Below are 23,033 nucleotides of genomic sequence, written 5' to 3' on the forward strand. Positions count from 1 at the left end.
AACTCTGACAGTAATAATGTCCAGCATCTTCAGTCTGGACTCCACTGATGGTCAGAGTGAAATCACTGTTAGATCCACTGCCACTGAATCTAGATGGAGTTCCTGACTGGAGGGTGTTTGTATAATAAATCAGGAGTTTAGGAGCTTCTCCAGGTTTCTGTAAGTACCAGGCTAAACACTGATTCCCATCAGTCCTTCTGTACACATCTGTGCTGGTTTTACAGTTGATGTTCACAGTTTGTCCTGGTTGAGCTGCTGTCATTGAGGGACTCTGAGTGACGGTGATCTGTCCTCTACACTCTGAAACACACAACAAGAAGAAAATCAACTCAAAACTTTGACAATATACTTGAAGAAATGAATTGATATCAAACTTGTGCTCCACAAACCTTGAGCAAACGCTGTGAGAGTCCAGATGAAGATGATGATGAAGGTCATGTTGATGAAGATTGTTGTGTGTGTCAGTGATGAAGTGTTAAACTCACAGCACTATAAACACTCTCAGAGCACTGAAGCATCTGATCAATATGCAAATGAACTCATTCTGTATTTAAATGAGGCTCTAAATGAAGGTTCAGGAGGAGCTCGTTCATCTCATCCTGTCAATCACAACATCAAATATAAGTGTGAAATTTAAAAACTTAGCTGAATATTAAAAATTAATGATGTGCATTGATAAATCATGTATAATAAATACTGCAACATTCCATAAAAAACAATAATTGTCCATTTTGATTTCTCAGTGACTTTAAACACAGAGAGGTGAATGATGTATTTTCTCTTGTGTGGACGTCAACACACTTAACGCCTCTTAGTTTATCAGTATTTTCCATGAGATTTCTTTGATCCCACATGGAAGTCTCTTTGTTTTGGTGTTGAGGAACTGGTTTGGTCCTTCTTAGGCTGATTTTTACCATCAATCACTAATAATTAAATAAAAATATTTAATGTGCTAATGTGACTGTAGGACGTTCGTTAAAATAAACTGAATTCATTTTTCTCTGACATCAGGATCCTTTGGAAACTTGATGAAAGATGATGTTTTTCCACAGACAGGAACAGCACAACATCTGTGTGACATCTCAATCTTGTTATTATCACAATCTTATCATAAACATCTCGGCCTACTTTAGATCCACTCGCTGCTGATCGACTGAACACCAGTGGGCGGGGCCAATGTTGCGATAATGTAAAAGTCGTATGCAAATGATTGTGCCCATGTGACGTCACACGCCACCTCTGTTACAAACAAAGCTTTTTTACAGCTTGATTATAGAAATGATTTTTTTATTGACGACGAGGACGTTTTGATTATGGAACTTGCAGGATGTAATAATGATACAAAGACCTCTTATATGCCAAAAGACCAAGAATAATTTCTCATGTCATGAACCCTTTAAACAGCAAGTGTAAAATATCATATTCTTCTGTGATGTATCCACAATTAACCACTAGTGAAAACGGTTTGCAGTGCTGTGCCAGATGTTACTGAGACAAAATGCAGAAGTGATCCTGCAGAGAGTTGGTACATCAAGATGGCTGCTTCTGTTTTGAGCTCTGCAGTATTTTCACTGTTTTTGTTTGTCCTGTTTTTTCCTCCTTTACTGCAGAACAACCCATTATGTCTATATAAAATGACAGAAACCATCTTTGGAAAAAATGTATTTGAAGTGTAATTTTATTGTTTAGTTTGTCTCACATCTCATTTGATTACATGGAGAGGGCGGGGTTTATGATCTATACTGCATCCAGCCACCTGGGGGCGATCGAGACGCTTTCAGGACTTGTGTGGCACATTTGGGTGGAGTAATGTAGGCAATATAGGGCGATTTCAAACAGAGAACAGGTTCTTCTCAGAGTCTTGAGGGAATATTTAAAGCTGCAGTCTGCCATTTTTCCTCGCTGTCGCCATCTTCTGTTTGAAGCCTGCGATTGCAGTCAAATGTGGAATAGTTATTGTTACGTGCGATGTGCATCGGCACAGCTCCTCAGTGGATGAATCTAATGCTTGCTGTCAATCACTACACCGGTGTGGATACTGTACTTCAGGATCACAGATTCTACGTCTTGAAAGTATGACCAATATAAGAATTTTCACTGGAAAATATCATCTGAACAAGTAACATTTCTGCCACTTTTGTTCTGAACAACTGAGGAAAAAAGCATTAGGCCTACAATAAATCACACTGCCAATGGTTATTAAATCTAACAATCGCTTAGCTCGGATCACGCCAAACCGTGCAAATTATTATTACTGTTATACTTTGTTCTCAAATTGTTAATGTTAATAACATCAGCATTGACTGAATATGATTTCAATTTCTGTAGCCACTCCACAGTCCAAAGTCTTTTGCTTTTTGACTACAGGTGAATCTCCAGTTGTCACTGATGACTGTCATTTGGATCTTTCTGGATTACAATCCGCCATCAAAATGATAAGTTTAATTATTTCAGCTGCTGTGAGAACAGGCTATAAATGATCTGCTACCAGCAGCATCCTCACATGATAAAACCGACTAGCCTGGACTCCTCCTTTCTGTTTACGGACGTGACGTAATGACGCACAGACGAACTGCTGCATGCTCAAATTTCCAACGGAAATCCACCAGGTCACTAGACTGGGTAAACCCAGCCTGATCTGCCAGTGATTTGATTTCGCCCGGCAACTCAGTCTGGAAACCCGTACATTCATTTCTGCTGCATCTGTTACACTTTTGCGGGAACCAATCACAGACTGGCTTATTCACCTTGCTCGCTATTGGTGGGTACAGAGCTCTTTCTGTGGCTCTGGGCGGGTTTAACACGATGACGTCTCTCGCACGACCGTCAATCCAATTCCTTTTAAACTCTCATCGATGCTAAATGACTTCTTTAGTTTAGCAAACAAATCGCTCGACTGGGTGTAAATGCCACTCACTTTCATGTTTTTTTGCACAACCTGCAAAAGTCGCTCGATGCCATTGCTGCTTCTGCAAACCGCTGATCAATGCTACAAACCAATACAAACTAAACCTGTCTGGAGTTTTCGCATCGCTCTGCAAAAGTACGTCACCCGGATCGTTGATCTGATTGGTTGAAAGACTATCCAATTGCGTGACTAATGCTCGTTGATCACACCTCTTGTGCAGTAGGAAACACATAGCAAACTCCCCAGACCAATGTTCAATTTTAAATTGAGCTTGATCTGGTGACAGCCAGACAACCAGGTCACTCTTATTATAAAACATTATTACAAGCTTACCGTTGTGAATCAAGCTCAGATAATGAGATAGTTTTGAACACTGGCTGGTTATGTACTTGCTAATAAATTGATTTTGGATCATTTTAACCCAAAAAGTTACGGACTGCAGCTTTAACCTAAAAATATGTTACTCTCCCTCATATGCATGTTTAAAACCTGTATGATTTTCATTTCTACTGCATAATTTTGAAAAAATGTCTTCATTCTTGTTTGAGCATGTGTTGTGAATATGTGGTGCACATGAGACCAATGACCAACAGGGGGCAGCAAAAACTATCCATCAGGAACAGAGAAGATAAAGTTTGTAAAATGTAAAACAAAGCCAAAGCTCTAAATATTTTATTGGTTAGAATTTGCTTTATGTGAATGAATGAGTGAAAATATGATTTTTATGATGACAGATGACTGGAAAAGTCATGGAAATTCATTGACCAAAATATGAGGAGAACCTACTGAATACTATGAAGTATAAACCAGAAATCTATGAGTCCATCAGGTCCATTTTGTCTGGTTTCAGATGTGTTTGGTCTGCTGACTTGACTTGATGAAAGTTTATGAGAAAGAAACATTTGTAGATTTTAGATCTGTGTGTTTGAAAACCTTCTGCTGTTGAGTGTGTGTGAAAGTGTGTGAAAGTGTGTGAGCAGCTGCAGTATCAGTTCAGTCACTGTGACTCTGACTGACGGAGGTTTTTGTACGACTCTTTATCACTGTGTGAACACATCTTTACTGTTGATGTAGTGATAACTCAGACAGTAATAATGTCCAGCATCTTCAGTCTGGACTCCACTGATGGTCAGAGTGAAATCACTGTTAGATCCACTGCCACTGAATCTAGATGGAGTTCCTGACTGGAGGCTGTTTGTATAATAAACCAGGAGTTTAGGAGCTTCTCCAGGTTTCTGTAAGTACCAGGACACACAGTATGCTGAGCTGCAGGTATCAGCACTACTACTGAGTTTACAGCTCATCTCAACATTTTCTCTTGGTGTGACAGTTTTCACTGCAGGAGTCTGAGTCACTGTGATCTGAGCTCTACAGCCTGAAAAACAAACAATTTATGAGTCCAAAAAATAAATTATTTGACATTTTTAAGATGTATTAAATTAGGCTATACAGCTTAAATGATTTATTTTAAATTTATAGTGTTCACCTTGTAGTATAAAGCAGTATAAGAGCGTCCAGATGATGATGAAGGTCATGTTGATGAAGATTGTTGTGTGTGTCAGTGATGAAGTGTTAAACTCACAGCACTATAAACACTCTCAGAGCACTGAAGCATCTGATCAATATGCAAATGAACTCATTCTGTATTTAAATGAGGCTCTAAATGAAGGTTCAGGAGGAGCTCGTTCATCTCATCCTGTCAATCACATCAAATATGTATCATGTAATCATGATATACCAATAAGTGTGAACTTTAAAAATGTAGCATAAAATTTAGAACAATTCAAACCACATGTGAAAAAACACTGTGAAAATGAAATGTAGATGAAACTTATCATCATCTAAGCAAAAGCGGTGGTCTCCAAACTTGGTCCTGGAGGGCCACTGTCCTGCATAGTTTAGTTCTAACTTGCCTCAACACTTCTGCCAGGAAGTTTCTAGTATGCCTAATTAGACCTTGACTTTTTTACCTTCATAAATAGTTTTCTAAGTCCTTACGATGGTTAAATGACTTGTAGTGGTGTGTTTGAGGCATGCACTAACCCCCTCTGGCACGTCTACGCCAGAAAACAGCACTTGCAAGTTGAGCTGCGCCGACCCAAAACAATCTCGCCTCATGTTCACGTTCACGCGAGAGTGACAAAATGCTTTACGGTAATTCAATATACACATAGCGACCTCACTTTATAAGACAATTTCGAAAATTACCCACCTCCATCGAGATTTCTTGTACTGTTTTTGCAAAACTACTGCGTTGGTGAGCGTTGTAGTCGTTGTAGTCCAGAGCTGCGCTTGGAGTATTTACGACAGTGTGATTCACTGAAGGAACCTGTAGGGGGAGCTTCGCAAATCTTACTGAGTTCCGCTTTAAACGGTTTAACACTATATATCCCCTTCCCTCAAATCCAGACCTCGAGATCCACATTCCTGCAGTGTTTAACTCCAACCCTGACAGTTAATGATATAATTAAGTGATTAAAGGCCCCGATATACTTCAAACGAAGTTTGTTTTTGTTCTTCGTTTAGGAGTAAAACGAAGTTTGAAATGCGTGACCAGCGATATGTGAACATGTGACGCCGCCCACACTGCTGAGAGCGACGTTTAGATGAATATGTAAATATGTGCCGTGCACTTTCTTCTCAGTAACAAAATAAACACAACAAAAATGAGCAAACAGCAAGCATTTATTATAGAAAGCATAAGAAAAGTGTCCGATCATAATAACATTAGCATGTTAGCACGAACTCTGCAAAGTAGCACTCCAGTCACGTCACGTCTTCATATAGCACTTTATTTAACATTTTTTTACAAGCACAACTTCATTTCGAACTATAAAGCGGCTAGCCAGTGTGTTCATATTTTCACCCGCAGAGATCTTACCTCGACGAACTCTAACACACAAAATGAGTCAAAGACGCGTCCCACGCGAGTGAAGGCGGAGCCTCGGCGCACACCTCCTGTTATGTTATCGTCACCAACCAATAGTAGTACGAAGGTGTTTTGCAGCTGGAGCGAACTTTTCCGTTTCAAACTTCCAAAAAGAACACTAAACGAACTTCGTTTTGGCCTGATTTTGTTCGAAATGATGTCACATCAGTTCGTTCTTCAATTTCGTTTGTATACCGGGGCCTTAATTAAGGGATGATTAAGCTTTAATGATGAACACCTGCTGTTAACAAGCGGAATCACTGAAGAAAAGAGAAACACAAGAACTACAACTGACTAAACATTTTCAATAAATCACCAACATCTAAACCTCTAATTAATTCTCAATAAGATCCTCTGTAGACGTGTGACAGAGATAAAGTCAGTCTGGGGTGCGTTTCCCAAAGCGAACTATGGTCGCAAGTTCCGTCGTTACCAATAGAGTTCAATGGGACTTACGACCATGGTTTACCAACGATGCTTTCGGGAAACTCACCCCTGGTTAGTAATAAGTGAAGTTGGTAATGGTGTTTGTGGAGATGTTTAATCAGATCTTCAGAGATTTAATGTCTTTTATCTTCAGTTGATTTCATCTAAGGCTGTGGCTGAAGTCAGTCGTAGTTCTTGTGTTTCTCTTTTCTTCAGTGATTCTGCTTGTTAACAGCAGGTGTTCATCATTAAAGCTTAATCATCCCTTAATTAATCCTTTAATTGTATCATTAACTGTTAGGGTTGGAGCTAAACTCTGCAGGAATGTGGATCTCGAGGTCTGGATTTGAGGACCCCTGTTATATATTATAGCACTGTATGCAATTGCGCCACCCAAAGTGACAAACAGGTACTGTAGTCCTGGCCGTAACAGGTTATATGGCCAATGTAAGACAAACTCTTGGTCTTTAGACAGCTTTAATGCACATGAACATCCTCTAGCATAATAGGATTAACTTGTAGCTTGAATTGTTATTGGGATCTTTTACAGCTCAGAAACTTCAATCCAGAAACACTTTGAATCGTGTAGTAGACGGTACAGCAATGGCCATGTGTCTTTCCAAATAAAATATGAGTCTTTAATATCTCTTTATGGAAGTATTATTCTATGTACTATATTAAAATAGACAGATAATATTGTCTCTTTCCTTCAATTGAACGTCAATACATTCAGTCACGTCTGACAACAACAAATATGTTTTCAATAGTATAGTATAAAATGAATATTAATATAAAAATAATGATCTGTAAATATTTTGGAGATTACAGTTTTTTTTTTTTTTTGCAAACTAATTATATTGGGCTTTATTAAACTTTATGAAACTATAATGAATTTAGGCCTATATGCATTTTTTGTACTACAAGTCAATCTATTGAACCATTTACACAGACTTTCATAAAGAGATCTGAAAGGATTTGTTGTCCTGTGGCTCCCTCTGTCCTTCATCATAAGCTGGGACGCCACTCTCTCATGAATGTGTGTATGACAGTTAGCGGAAGCTAGAGATTACAGTTTATAAAGTTTTTAAATATGGATATTTTTCTTACACAAATGCATCGCTTCACTTCAGAAGGGCTTTATTAATATTAAGTGTGGACTTCTTTTATAATGGATGGCTGCATTTTTTCTGTCTTTAGAATTTGACCCACCATCTACTCCCATTATAAAGCATGAATTAGCCTTGACATTATTTCATATAACTCCGATTGTATTTGTCTAAAAGAAGAATGTACCTACCTAGGATTGCTTGAGGGTGAGTAAATCATGGGGTCATTTTCATTTTTGGATGAACTATCCATTCATATTTGAAATAGCAGGCTAATATAAAACTCTTACTGTCTGCAGTACAAACGACATGTTCAGTACAAATGAGATACTCAAATCAAATGGAGAATTATGGAGAATTATGAACATTAACATCTTTTATTAAAGGTCCCGTTCTTCGTGATCCCATGTTTCAAACTTTAGTTAGTGTGTAATGTTGTTGTTAGAGTATAAATAAAATCTGTAAAATGTTAAAGCTCAAAGTTCAATGCCAAGCGAGATATTTTATTTAACAGAAGTCGCCTACATCGAATGGCCAGTTTGGACTACATCCCTCTACTTCCTTCTTTAATGACGTCACTAAAACAGTTTTTTGACTAACCTCCACCCACAGGAATACACAAGAGTTGCGTTTGTAGAGTGTGTTTGTCGCCATGTCGTCGAAATGCTGTTATTTTCATCCCGCAGTCCAATCACCGGGTCTGATTCCGGCTCAAATTGATAGGGTAAAATTAAAGACATGTTTACAATAACACTGAGCGCATGCATCTCCACGTTATGGTAAGAGGCGTGACCTTTCCGGTCAAGATGCGCTAAACTGCTGTCGAATCACAACACAGGAACCGCTGGCACAATCAGAACTCGTTACGTATTTCTGAAGGAGGGACTTCATAGAACAAGGAAGTCATCAGCCCGTTTTTATGACAGTGGAAACAGCGGTATACAGATAAGTAAATTATGTGAAAAATACTGTGTTTTTTTACACGCGAAACATGAACACGTTATATTGCACACTATAAACACAATCAAAGCTTCAAAAAACCACGAAAAACGGGACCTTTAATAAAATGCGGCAACTGAAATCACTCAGATCTCAATCGTGTGACTGATCTATAAGAGCACAAAATCTCTTTCTGACCTCTATAATTATTAAGAGTGGCAGATTAATATAGATGATTTTATTTCAGATGTTTGTGTGACGATGTTGTTTCAGATCCTCCTTTGAGCAGCTGCAGTATCAGTTCAGTCACTGTGACTCTGACTGACGGAGGTTTTTGTACGACTCTTTATCACTGTGTGAACACATGTTGACTGTTTGGATAGTGGAAACTCTGACAGTAATAATGTCCAGCATCTTCAGTCTGGACTCCACTGATGGTAAGAGAGAAATCACTGTTAGATCCACTGCCACTGAATCTAGATGGAGTTCCTGACTGGAGGGTGCTTGCATAATAAATCAGGAGTTTAGGAGCTTCTCCAGGTTTCTGTAAGTACCAGGCCAAACGCTCCCCATAACTAGTCTTGTACACATCTGTGCTGGTTTTACAGTTGATGTTCACAGTTTGTCCTGGTTGAGCTGCTGTCATTGAGGGACTCTGAGTGACGGTGATCTGTCCTCTACACTCTGAAACACACAACAAGAAGAAAATCAACTCAAAACTTTGACAATATACTTGAAGAAATGAATTGATCTCAAACTTGTGCTCCACAAACCTTGAGCAAACGCTGTGAGAGTCCAGATGAAGATGATGATGAAGGTCATGTTGATGAAGATTGTTGTGTGTGTCAGTGATGAAGTGTTAAACTCACAGCACTATAAACACTCTCAGAGCACTGAAGCATCTGATCAATATGCAAATGAACTCATTCTGTATTTAAATGAGGCTCTAAATGAAGGTTCAGGAGGAGCTCGTTCATCTCATCCTGTCAATCACAACATCAAATATAAGTGTGAACTTTAAAAATTTAGCTGAATATTAACAAATAATGATGTACATTGATAAATCATTTATAATAAATACTGCAACATTCCATAAAAACATGAATTGTCCATTTTGATTTCTCAGTGAGTTTAAACACAGAGAGGTGAATGATGTATTTTCTCTTGTGTGGACGTCAACACACTTAACGCCTCTTAGTTTATCAGTATTTTCCATGAGATTTCTTTGATCCCACATGGAAGTCTCTTTGTTGTGGTGTTGAGGAACTGGTTTGGTCCTTTTTAGGCTGATTTTTACCATCAATCACAACAGTCGCTGGTAAAATGTACAATACAAACAAGTCAGCGCTGATGTGACTCTAGGACATTCATTAAAATAAACTGAATCCATTTTTCTCTGACATCAGGATCCTTCGGCAGCTTATGTAAAGATGATGTTTTTCCACAGACAGGAACAGCACAACATCTGTGTGTGACATCTCAATCTTGTTATTATCAATCTTATCATAAACATCTCGGCCTACTTTAGATTCCACTCGCTGCTCATTCGACTGAACACCAGTGGGCGGGGCCAATGATGCGATGATGTAAAAGTAGGCGTTGTCTTGCTCCAGAGGCAGTCATATGCAAATGATTGTGCCCATGTGACGTCATACGCACCTCTGTTCCAAATGAAGCTTTTTTACAGCTTGATTATATAAATTATTTTTTTATTGACGACGAGGACGTTTTGATTATGGAACTTGCAGGCATGTAATAATGATACAAAGACTCTTATATGCCAAAAGACCAAGAATAATTTCTAATGTCATGAACCCCTTTAAACAGCGAGTGTAAAATATCATATTCTTCTGTGTTGTATCTACAATTAACCACTAATGAAAACAGCTTCCAGCGCTGTGTCAGATGTTACTGAACTGGCTGAGACAAAATGTGGAGGTGATCGTGCATCAAGATGGCTGCTTCTGTTTTGAGCTCTGCAGTATTTTCACTGTTTTTGTTTATACTGTTTTCTCCTTCTTTACTGCAGAACAACCCATTATGTCTATATAAAATGACAGAAACCATCTTTGGAAAAAAATGTATTTGAAGTGTAATTTAATTCTTTAGTTTGTCTCACGTCTCATTTGATTACATGGAGAAGGCGGGGTTTATGATCTATACTGCATCCAGCCACCTGGGGGCGATCGAGACGCTTTGGATTCACTTTTCAGGACTTGTGTGGCACATTTGGGTGGAGTAATGTAGGCAATATAGGGTGATTTCAAACAGAGAACAGGTTCTTTTCAGAGTCTTGAAGGGATATTTAAAGCTGCAGTCCGCCATTTTTCCTCTTTGTCGCCATCTTCTGTTTGAAGCCTGCGATTGCAGTCATATGTGGAATAATTATCGTTACGTGCGTTGTGCATCGGCACAGCTCCTCAGCGGATGAATCTAATGTTTGCTGTCAATCACTACACCGGTGTGGATACTGTACTTCAGAATCACAGATTCTACGTCTTGAAAGTATGACCAATATAAGAATTTTCACTGGAAAATATCATCTGAACAAGTAAGTAACATTTCTGCCACTTTTGTTCTGACCAACTGAGGAAAAAAGCATCAGGCCTACAATAAATCGCGCTGCCAATGATGATTAAATCTAACAATCGTTTAGCTCGGATCACGCCAAACCGTGCAAATTATTATTACTGTTATACTTTGTTCTCAAATTGTTAATGTTAATAACATCAGCATTGAGTGAATATGATTTCAATTTCTGTAGCCACTCCACAGTCCAAAGTCTTTTGCTTTTTGACTACGGGTGAATCTCCAGTTGTCACTGATGACTGTCATTTGGATATTTCTGGATTACAATCCGCCATCAAAATGATAAGTTTAATTATTTCAGCTGCTGTGAGAACAGGCTATAAATGATCTGCTACCAGCAGCATCCTCACATGATAAAACCGACTAGCCTGGACTCCTCCTTTCTGTTTACGGACATGACATAATGACGCACAGACGAACTGCTGCATGCTCAAATTTCCAACGGAAATCCACCAGGTCGCTCTTATTATAAAACATTATTACAAGCTTACCGTTGTGCATCGAGACAAGATAATTAGATAGTTTTGAACACTGGCTAGTTATGTACTTGCTAATAAATTGATTTTGGATCGTTTTAACCAAAAAAGTTACGGACTGCAGCTTTAACCTAAAAATATGTTACCCTCCCTCATATGCATGTTTAAAACCTGTATGATTTTCATTTCTGAAATTTGAAAAAATGTCTTCATTCTTGTTTGAGCATGTGTGTTGTGAATACGTGGTGCACATGAGACCAATGACCAACAGGGGGCAGCAAAAACCATCCATCAGGAACAGAAGATAGAAGTTTGTAAATGTAAAACAAAGCCAAAGGCTGAGCTCTAAATATTTCATTGGTTAGAATTTGCTTTATGTGAATGAATGAGTGAAAATATGATTTTTATGATGACAGAAGACCAGAAAAGTCATGGAAATTCATTGATCAAAATATGAGGAGAACCTACTGAATACTATGAAGTATAAACCAGAAACTAATCTATGAGTCCATCAGGTCCATTTTGTCTTTTCAGATGTGTTTGGTCTGCTGACTTGACTTGATGAAAGTTTTTGAGAAAGAAACATTTGTAGAAGATTTTAGATCTGTGTGTTTGAAAACCTTCTGCTGTTGAGTGTGTGTGAAAGTGTGTGAAAGTGTGTGAGCAGCTGCAGTATCAGTTCAGTCACTGTGACTCTGACTGACGGAGGTTTTTGTACGACTCTTTATCACTGTGTGAACACATAGTCACTGTGATAACTCTGACAGTAATAATGTCCAGCATCTTCAGTCTGGACTCCACTGATGGTCAGAGTGAAATCACTGTTAGATCCACTGCCACTGAATCTAGATGGAGTTCCTGACTGGAGGCTTTTGGTCAAATAAATCAGGAGTTTAGGAGCTTCTCCAGGTTTCTGTAAGTACCAAGCAACACATGGTGGGCTGCAGGCTGGAGCGGTACTGAATTTACAGCTCATCGTAACAGTTTCTCCTGGTTTAACAGTTTTCACTGCAGGAGTCTGAGTCACTGTGATCTGAGCTCTACAGCCTGAAAAACAAATCATTTATTAGTCCATAAAGTATATATTATTTGACGTATTTTTAAGATATGTTAAAATTATATAATTTAAATGGTTTATTCTGGATAAATACTGTTCACCTTGTAGTATAAAGCAGTATAAGAGCGTCCAGATGATGATGAAGGTCATGTTGATGAAGATTGTTGTGTGTGTCAGTGATGAAGTGTTAAACTCACAGCACTATAAACACTCTCAGAGCACTGAAGCATCTGATCAATATGCAAACACACTCCAGATCATTTACCTGAAGACAGATACTCAAAAAAAGTGTATATTCTTGTTTGTAAAACTGATGCACAATGACCTGAAAAGTTGTTTTTTTTCTCAGGCAAAATTTTCTTTTTCCAACTTGTTAAAACAATAGAAAAAAAAATCGAATTTATAAATTTGTATTCAAAACCCCAGCATTTTGAACGGTGTAACTTAAATGCCTCTGATTGGCCACTGTATTGAAGAAATCATCAGTGATTGGCTACATTGCTCAGCGCTGCAACAACACCTTCTCTCTCCACACTCTCCAGACTGAAACACAAATACACACTGACGCATCACATTTGCAAAATCTGTTTGGCCTGTTTTGTACCCTCTAGAACCCCTGTAGAACCGGGTCTGATCGGGTCAGTCGCACTGGAGCTTCTAAACACTTTTTCACAGTCGCACGCAGTAATTTTGACTGAAATGGTCACACTGTAGAGCCCTGCCATTGGTAACGAGGTTTATTATAAAACTTTTTTTTTCAGTCGTTCAGAACAAAAGTGGGAGACGTTACGTACTTGTTCAAATGACATTTTCCGGTGAAACTTCTTATTTTGAACAAACTTCCAAGACGTGAATCAGTAATTGTGAAGTAAGTGAAGATCCACACTGGTGCGGTGACTGACAGCCACACAAACACCTCAAAACATTAGATTCGTCCGCGCTGAGGAGCCGTGCCGACGCACAACCCATGTGAGGAAGATCATTCCACAAATAACTGCAATTGCAGGTTTCAAACAGAGATGGAGACAAAGAGGCAAACTTACAGACTGCAGCTTTAATAATTAATCAGCATATTTACCAGAATGTGAAATGAATTCTGAACATTTTCTCTTTTCATGTGTAGGAGTTTGTGAGCATTAATGTGTTGAAGGAATAATGATGGGATTTTCTTTGACTGTTTTCTTCATGTTGTTTCTCTCACTGTTAGAGAATTTCTCCTAGTTTTCTCTTGAATCCCAATGGAAAGCCACTGGTAACTGATTTCTCTGTGCTTCTCTCAGGCGTCACTCCTCCTAAAGTGAGCGTCCTGCCGCCCTCCAGCGCAGAGATCTCCTCTCTGAACACAGCGACACTGGTGTGTGTGGCCAACAAGGGCTTCCCGTCAGACTGGAGCCTGAGCTGAAGGTGGACGGGAGCAGCAGGTCTCAGGAGAGCAGCGCTGGGCTCCTGGAGAAGGACGGTCTGTACAGCTGGAGCAGCAGCCTGACTCTCTCTGAGGAGGAGTGGATGAAGAGCGTCTCGGTGAGCTGTGAGGCCACACGGAGCGGCCAGTCTGCGTCCACTGGAGACACTGTGAGGAGACAGCAGTGTTCAGAGTAGATCTGATGACTATATGTGTGCTTTTTCAGTCTTGACTTTATTACAATTCAGTCAATAAAACATAATTGTAACATTATGTCCTTTTTTGTGTCATTTTTGTTTCGGGTCTTTCATTGGATCAGGGCTTTAGCTCATATTTTATAAATAAACTTCACGGATGGTGAAAAGTGTTGATTATTCAATGGAGCATGAAAACACCTGCAGATACATGATGAAACGAGATCTGCTCAATTCTCAGAGGAACACAATCACAAATGTGATGCAAATGAGTTTAACTTGACTTGATATTCTGAGCCATATATATATGAAATAAAATTATATGATGTCAAGAGGATTGTAGCAATAATTAAATTAATAAGGGGAAAAAGGAGTTGATTTCCTGCCTTCAGAGACTGACTATAGCGTGAACCAATAACATTTCAGTGCGGCTGTGAAGGATCATTTCATTGGTTGATCTTCAGAACGAACATGCAGCCTCTTCATTGGGACAGAGCCATCAAATATGCTTGTTTCTTTCCTGAATGATTCAGTGTTTTGAACAAATCAGTTGATTAATAATTGATTGATTCACAGATGATCTAGATGATATGTTTCTGGTGTCACAGATAAATTTGGGGTTAAATAGACAAATGTTTAAAATGGTCTAGGATGTTAAATAAAACCCTTCATGTGTAGTTTAGTCCATAAATAATGCATTTATATTAATTAATTTAATATTATATTAATATTATTATTAATAATTTATTAATTTTTGGATGCATGATTTCTGATAATCTCACCTGTGCTCGATATTCTCAGTCGTCTGAAGCTCTAAAATGATGTTATTGACTTCAAATCTTCTCATCTGCTGCAGCCTCATATTGACGCTGTTCATCACTCACACTTACAAATCAATGACTTTCATCAAAAATATCACAATGCACATAAACCAACTAAACTCCAGACGGACAGAGGAAAATTCAGAGGTGAGGATGTGCTGGTTTGTGTGTTTCTAGTAAAATCACAAATCACTGTAGCAGACTCATATATGACATATGTGAATGAGGTTATGAAGGGAATGACGGAGGGCGATACTGATTATTCCTTAAATTTGCCACACATCTTCCTCTTGGAGCTCGTGGACTGGAAATCACTAGAATGAGAGTTAGGTCTGGACTGTGTAGAGGAACAAGTGGAAGTCTGATTTGATTGTTTTCTGCAACTATTTATGAGTGTTCCTGATGTTTTTATACTTGTGATTTATGTCAGTATTGTTGTTCTTTTGTATAATAACCTGACACTTGATCCACATGTTGATCCATATCTCAAATAAAAGCAACTAATAACTTTGTGTTTTATAATCGATGCCCCACAGTGATTTTACTATTTAACTAGTTCTCATGAAACTTTATTACAGAGGTTGCAGATGCAGTCAGGAGTTCACTAAATTTTGCTCTCCAGTGTTCACGGACCAGATCTGACTGATCCAATATGGTGGACGACTCACATGTAGATCTCAATCATGTCACTGATCTATAAGAGCACAAAATCTCAAGTGCAGATATACTTTTTCCACAACATTTTTAGTCTAAAGAGGGTTATGAATATGAGGAAAATTAACAGTACATGACACTGATGGACTTTGTCTAGTTGTTTGTCTCAGCTAATGCTTTGAATTCTGACCTCAATAATTTATTATCTGAAAAAACTGATTAATTTAGATGATTTTATTTCAGATGTTTGTGTGACAATGTTGTTTCAGATCCTCCTTTGAGCAGCTGCAGTATCAGTTCAGTCACTGTGACTCTGACTGACGGAGGTTTTTGTACGACTCTTTATCACTGTGTGAACACATAGTCTTTGCACAACGCACAATAAAGACCACTTGTTCTGCAATGGATAACTCTGACAGTAATAATGTCCAGCATCTTCAGTCTGGACTCCACTGATGGTCAGAGTGAAATCACTGTTAGATCCACTGCCACTGAATCTAGATGGAGTTCCTGACTGGAGGGTGTTTGCTATAATAAATCAAGGAGTTTAGGAGCTTCTCCAGGTTTCTGTAAGTACCAGGCTAAATAATGTCCCCATAAGAACTATAACTAATACACATCACTGCTGGTTCTACAGTTGATGTTCACAGTTTGTCCTGGTTGAGCTGCTGTCATTGAGGGACTCTGAGTGACGGTGATCTGTCCTCTACACTCTGAAACACACAACAAGAAGAAAATCAACTCAAAACTTTGACAATATACTTGAAGAAATGAATTGATATCAAACTTGTGCTCCACAAACCTTGAGCAAACGCTGTGAGAGTCCAGATGAAGATGATGATGAAGGTCATGTTGATGAAGATTGTTGTGTGTGTCAGTGATGAAGTGTTAAACTCACAGCACTATAAACACTCTCAGAGCACTGAAGCATCTGATCAATATGCAAATGAACTCATTCTGTATTTAAATGAGGCTCTAAATGTAGCATACAATTTATGACCAATTTAAATTGTGATACGATTATATGTTTCAAATCTATATCATCATTATCTAAGCATCATCAGCTCGACTGTAATTCGGCTGCAGGTACGAGACCGCAGGTGATCACAGCTGTACTGATGACAGAAACCCTTCAACAGTTTTATTCATGTTATCTTGCACTACATCACTGCGCCACTAGAGGGCGGTGTGAACAGACAGACACACTGATGAACAGGATCGGACAGAGATTAACAAGGACAGTTAATACAGTGATGAATTATTCAGTGGGGCTCTTGTGTGTGTAACTGTAACGGCTGTAAAAGTCACAAACAGTACTTTAGTTCTGGCCTAAAGTCATTGTTTGAGCCAAAGGGTACAAGCCCTGCAAAGTTTACTTAACAGGGTATATGGCCAACATAAGACAAACACTTGGCTTTTTAAATAGCTTTAATGCACATAATGCACAATGTACACTCTCTAGCATAATAGGTTTAGCATGTAGCCTGAATTGTCTTTGGGATCCTTTACAGCTCAGAAACATCAATCCAGAAACACTTTCTATAGCTGTGAGAAACAAACGTGTATAAAACACATCACGGGTTGAATACAGGTGGAGTTTATTCTGCAGAAAGAACATCATCAGACCTTCTCTGAGACTTTCTGAACTGTGTCATGTCAGATAACGTGGTCACAACATTGAACCAAAACACACACATATTTCCTTACATGCAGGGGGCGCAGGTGAGCTGGACACTGGAGGGGTCAGAGGTCACAGAGAAGGTTCAGACCAGTGCAGAGTTTGATGTACAAAAACAAAACAACCTACTGTATGGTACCATGATTGTTTGTGTGATCTGATATCAGTTTACTCTCTCAGTTTCTCTGATGATAGTTGAGTCAAACCCGTCTGTCACAGATCAGATCGCAGTCTAAGGGTCAGATTTACTAACAGCTAGCTCAAGCACAAACCCTCTTTTGGTGTTAAAACACTACTGTCAGGAATTACTAAAGACACGCAGAGGAAAATTAGCACTGAAAAGCGTGAGCACAGTCATTTTTGCGGCTGACCTTATTGCACATGCATTTGTAGAAGTTTCCCTTTCAGACGCATCATTTATGGGAGGAGAATATTTAAATGAATCACACAAGATGATTTACTAAGGTTTATGCTAGTCAACTTACTGGTATTTGCGCCATTATTTACTGCCCCAAAAAACATGTCTTAAACTAAACGATAATTTGCGCTGCTCTTGGTTGATTGTGTTGGTCATTATGGCTGCGTCTGTGTTCTTTAATTTGAGCGTCGTCAGTAGATTCAGTGCAGAACTTTCCAATCACATCAGCACTTTTTTCAAATTGTGCTCTAACTGTAATTTGCCCTGTTTAGTGAATCTGGCCATATAAGGCTGCGTTTACACTTGGCATTAACATGCGACCTGTATCAGGATGTTGTCCACATACGCATTGAAAAGACAATTGTAAACGCGTTTGTGATCAGAATGTTATCTGATCAACGTGTCCTGATTCGGAGGTAGTTGAGGACGCATTGTGGTCGGATCTCAGTGTAATGTAAACGTGATCCAGTCATCGCATCTACATTCAGAGGACGACGTCATTTAAATCCCCGCCCATGTCTCTCCACGTGGCTGTCAGAAAATAATAGACAGACGCAGTTTTGACAAGAAATTAAAGTTCTTTGAACTTTACAATAAACGTCTATCTTTAAAACAGTGTATTTAGACTTACATGATACCTTGTGTGTCAGTTTTCATTTTAATTGTGCAACAATATCTAAACGAGGCGATCGCGTAGGCCTATGTTTTTATTATTTCAGTTTATTTCCAATATTGCACGCTTAACTTGATGTGACTTGTTTAACATGATCAACCCAGTTATTTTTCAACTCTGGAAGTATTTTTTTCATTTAAAAAAATTAATTTGATCAAAGACTGGAGATTGCATCAGAAAGTAAAGTGAAAGCAATTAATTTCTTAATTTTATTTCTTTAATTCAAAGTGTTCGGATTCTGCCGTTACACACAAACATTACAAATGTTGCACGCTCCTTTCAATCATGAAGCCATTTGAAGCGTCTGCCTTTCAAACGCGCCTAATTTAAATATTGTGCGGGAAACAGAAATCCAAACAGTTATCCAGATACAGAGGCCACTTAATGTGATCAAATATAAACGCACCGTGTCCTAATTGGCTAATGATCTGATCTCCTTGATCGGATCACGGTGATCGCATATTAATGCCAAGTGTAAACGCAGCCTTAGAGTAGATTTTACTTAAAGTTTTGAGCACATGTGTAGTTCCTGTGTTTGTCCTCTGTGTGTCAGTAGTGTGTGAAAGTGTGTGAAAGTGTGTGAGCAGCTGCAGTATCAGTTCAGTCACTGTGACTCTGACTGACGGAGGTTTTTGTACGACTCTTTATCACTGTGTGAACACATATTTACTGTTGATCCAGTGTCGACTCTGACAGTAATAATGTCCAGCATCTTCAGTCTGGACTCCACTGATGGTCAGAGTGAAATCACTGTTAGATCCACTGCCACTGAATCTAGATGGAGTTCCTGACTGGAGGCTGCTTGTTTGATAAATCAGGAGTTTAGGAGCTTCTCCAGGTTTCTGTGAGTACCAGAACACACAGGCTGCGCTGCATTCTGTAGTAGCAGTACTGAGTTTACAGCTCATCTCAACATTTTCTCCTGGTTTAACAGTTTTCACCGCAGTCTGAGTCACTGTGATCTGAGCTCTACAGCCTGAAAAACAAGTAATTTATCAGTCCATAAAGTATATATTATTTGACACATTTTTAAGATAATGTTAAAATTATATAATTTAAATAATTTATTTTAGATAAAAACTGTTCACCTTGTAGTATAAAGCAGTATAAGAGCGTCAGATGATGATGAAGGTCATGTTGATGAAGATTGTTGTGTGTGTCAGTGATGAAGTGTTAAACTCACAGCACTATAAACACTCTCAGAGCACTGAAGCATCTGATCAATATGCAAACACACTCCAGATCATTTACCTGAAGACAGCAGAAACACTGTTTTGTCATTTAGTATCTTTGCTAATAAATTTCTGTTGATCATTTTCAGAAACAGACACTCCTGATTTACTTCATGTTATTTTGGGTGGATCTTCTCCCTCTAAACACTGTTTTAATGATCAGTTTCATTCAGACTTTGATGCTGAGAGCATTTAATACCTGTGCTGCAGATTTGATATCATCATGATACTGTAGAACAGGTCAGAGGTCATCCAATAGAGAATGACCATCTAAATCTGGCTAAAGATTTCATTATAAAGCAGTTTAATAGAAGTAGTGGAGTTTAAATCACTTGTGTTTTGTAAATGTGATTATAAAATTTCATCCTTCATGCAATAACAAGGTTTTCATTTAAAGATGAATATTTAGTGTGTGTTTTCAGCTCAATCATGTTGATGTTGAGAAGAGCTGCTGTTGAGTCTCATATCAGTGTGTGTGAGTGTCGTTCGTCTCTTTCTCTGCTGGAGTGTAGTTTAATGTACAAAAACAAAACAACATATGACATGTAGTTCCTGTGTTTGTCCTCTGTGTGTCAGTAGTGTGTGAAAGTGTGTGAGCAGCTGCAGTATCAGTTCAGTCACTGTGACTCTGACTGACGGAGGTTTTTGTACGACTCTTTATCACTGTGTGAATGTACGATCACCCACACATTTATTATCAGAATCTGTTCTGCAATGGAAACTCTGACAGTAATAATGTCCAGCATCTTCAGTCTGGACTCCACTGATGGTCAGAGTGAAATCACTGTTAGATCCACTGCCACTGAATCTAGATGGAGTTCCTGACTGGAGAAGGTTTGCTTTATAAATCAGGAGTTTAGGAGCTTCTCCAGGTTTCTGTAAGTACCAGCTGAAATAGTAAGTAGCACCCCCGAACCAACCCGTTACTATAGAAGTGTGCACATCTGAGCTGGTTTTACAGTTGATGTTCACAGTTTGTCCTGGTTGAGCTGCTGTCATTGAGGGACTCTGAGTGACGGTGATCTGTCCTCTACACTCTGAAACACACAACAAGAAGAAAATCAACTCAAAACTTTGACAATATACTTGAAGAAATGAATTGATATCAAACTTGTGCTCCACAAACCTTGAGCAAACGCTGTGAGAGTCCAGATGAAGATGATGATGAAGGTCATGTTGATGAAGATTGTTGTGTGTGTCAGTGATGAAGTGTTAAACTCACAGCACTATAAACACTCTCAGAGCACTGAAGCATCTGATCAATATGCAAATGAACTCATTCTGTATTTAAATGAGGCTCTAAATGAAGGTTCAGGAGGAGCTCGTTCATCTCATCCTGTCAATCACAACTTCAAATATAAGTGTGGACTTTAAAAACGTAGCTGAATATTAACAAATAATGATGTGCATTAAAAAATCATTTTATAAATACTGCAATATTCCATAAAAAAACAAAACAAGAATAGTCAGTTTTGATTTCATGGTGACTTTAAACACAGAGAGGTGAATTATGTATTTGTCTTTCTCTGCATCCGAATGGCTTTTGTTGGACTGAAGATTGTTGTCAGCAGACGGTGGTCTGTAAGCGTTGTAAACTTTCACCTGTACAGATATTGGTAGAAATTCAGTACTTTCTTGTGTAATTTCTTGCTAACACTGATGCAAGGTTAGTGATAAATCGACTGTAATAGTTTACAAGTCCCAGAAATGAACAAAGTTGACTGACGTCCTTCGGTGCAGACGCATCCACGATTGTCCTGACCTTTTCTGGTGTCTTATGAAGACCCTGAGCATGAATGATGTGCCCAAATACTGCAGCAAATCTTTAAAGAATTCACATTTCTTGTGTTGGACACACAGCCCAAACTCATCCAGACGACTGAGGACTGCGTCTACATTCTTGAGATGTCACTAGATAGCAATGAACGGGACGGCCTTGTATAATCTGATCCATGGCCCTTTGAAAAATTGCAGGAGCTTAAGTAATACCAAATGGTAATCGATTGTAACAGAAGAGCCCCTTTGACGTGGAGATAGTGAGGCATTTGTGTGAATCTTCTGCCAAGTATGCACTGGAGAGGTTCAGTTTGGTGAAGCGTTGACCCTCTGCCAATGATGTGAATAAATCCTCTATTCGTGGAATCGGGTAACGTTCAACACAAAGGCCCGGATTCACTGTTACCTTCAAATCTTCACAAATCCTCACATCTCCATTCCTTTAACAACTGGCTCGATCAGCGTGGTCCATTCGCTGCAGTGGAGATGACCTGTTGACTGCGGTTATGAGACCAAAATCTTTCTGCAATCACGATCGGTTTCTGAGAGAAATGTTCTTTCAAAACAGTTATAATGTCTTCATATGACTTCACATTGGGCTTATCTGGAGCAATTAAGCTTCACAGCAGTCCTGATGTAGATGAACTCATTACACTCATCAACACCGCAACTCGTTTCTCATCTGCAATGTCATTTGTCAGTGCTTTATCATTCAGTCACTGTTATATTAAAATTCAGTAAATAAATAAAACACAAATGTAGCTTTATGTCAGTGTGTCCTTTCTGTTTCGGGTCTTTCATTGGATCAGGGCTTTAGCTCATATTTCATAAATAAACTTCACTCAATGGAGCATGAAAACACCTGCAGATACATGATGAAACAAGAACATGCGGCCAAATTATGAACCTCACAGATATTGTGTTAGATTCATTTAATAAGATAAAGAGTGTTATAGTTTAAGTATTTACCATGTGAAAAAAACTTTATATTTAATTTAATACTAATGAAAATTTTCACTGTGACTGATGGAGGTTTTTGTATGACTCTTTATCACTGTGTGAACACATAGTTATTGTTGATGTCGACTCTGACAGTAATAATGTCCAGCATCTTCAGTCTGGACTCCACTGATGGTCAGAGTGAAATCAGTTCCTCCAGGTCTTCCAGTCTGACTGAAACTGTCATCGTTATTTAGCCCATAAATGTAAAATTCAGGAGCTTCTCCATGTTTCTGCTGATACCAAGCTAAACCCCAGCTAGTTATCCCAGTATCAGTTTTACACTCTATTTTGGCGTTTTGTCCTTCAGAAACAGTCACAGCTTCAGGCTGAGTCACAGTGATTCCTCTGGATGCTGTCGACAACAACATTAATGTGTTTAATCAGATGAAATGAACATTAAAGACTCAGAAATGACGAGCTTTCACGTCTGTTACCTGGAATAAAAGCTGCCAGAATCCAGATGAAGCTGCTGAAGAGATTCATGGTGTTTGTTGGGTTTGTACCGTGGTAAACAGCAGTGTGTTATAAAGTGTTTGAGTCTGAACGCTATAAACACTCGGAGCGCTGAAGCATGAGCCGATCCAAAGTGCCTCTCTGAGCAAAAACCCTCCATCGGTTTATTTCTCTCGTCATCAACACATTATACAGAGAAAAACACAAACGCACAAAAACTCGATCTGAGAATCACTGGATTGCAGGTGTTTTGTGATGTTGAGAGTATTAAACAGTCATTTTGAGCTTTTATAAGCTGTC

At 38.8% G+C, this 23,033-nt stretch overlaps 1 pseudogene and 4 gene segments (V, D, J or C); 1 reads left to right on the forward strand and 4 right to left on the reverse strand.

Annotated features, from left to right (window-relative positions):
- Nucleotides 1–438, reverse strand: part of LOC125257852 — a 10,395-nt gene extending 9,957 nt beyond the window's left edge. The window contains 1 exon segment of the V gene segment in view: nucleotides 390–438. Within this exon segment, the coding sequence occupies nucleotides 390–438 (49 nt within the window).
- A 3,250-nt stretch (nucleotides 439–3,688) lies between these two features.
- LOC125257859 lies at nucleotides 3,689–4,530 on the reverse strand. The segment is given in 2 exon segments: nucleotides 3,689–4,283; nucleotides 4,395–4,530. Coding segments are annotated over 2 exon segments (384 nt in total).
- A 4,025-nt stretch (nucleotides 4,531–8,555) lies between these two features.
- LOC125257858 lies at nucleotides 8,556–9,130 on the reverse strand. The segment is given in 2 exon segments: nucleotides 8,556–8,992; nucleotides 9,082–9,130. Coding segments are annotated over 2 exon segments (384 nt in total).
- A 2,970-nt stretch (nucleotides 9,131–12,100) lies between these two features.
- On the reverse strand, nucleotides 12,101–19,591 carry LOC125258568. The segment is given in 3 exon segments: nucleotides 12,101–12,420; nucleotides 12,532–12,695; nucleotides 19,522–19,591. Coding segments are annotated over 2 exon segments (369 nt in total).
- On the forward strand, nucleotides 13,520–14,043 carry LOC125258570 (annotated as a pseudogene).
- Nucleotides 19,592–23,033: the final 3,442 nt, after the last annotated feature.

Source organism: Megalobrama amblycephala, linkage group LG22 (genome assembly GCF_018812025.1).
Source record: "Megalobrama amblycephala isolate DHTTF-2021 linkage group LG22, ASM1881202v1, whole genome shotgun sequence".
Taxonomy (NCBI): Eukaryota; Metazoa; Chordata; class Actinopteri; order Cypriniformes; family Xenocyprididae; genus Megalobrama; species Megalobrama amblycephala.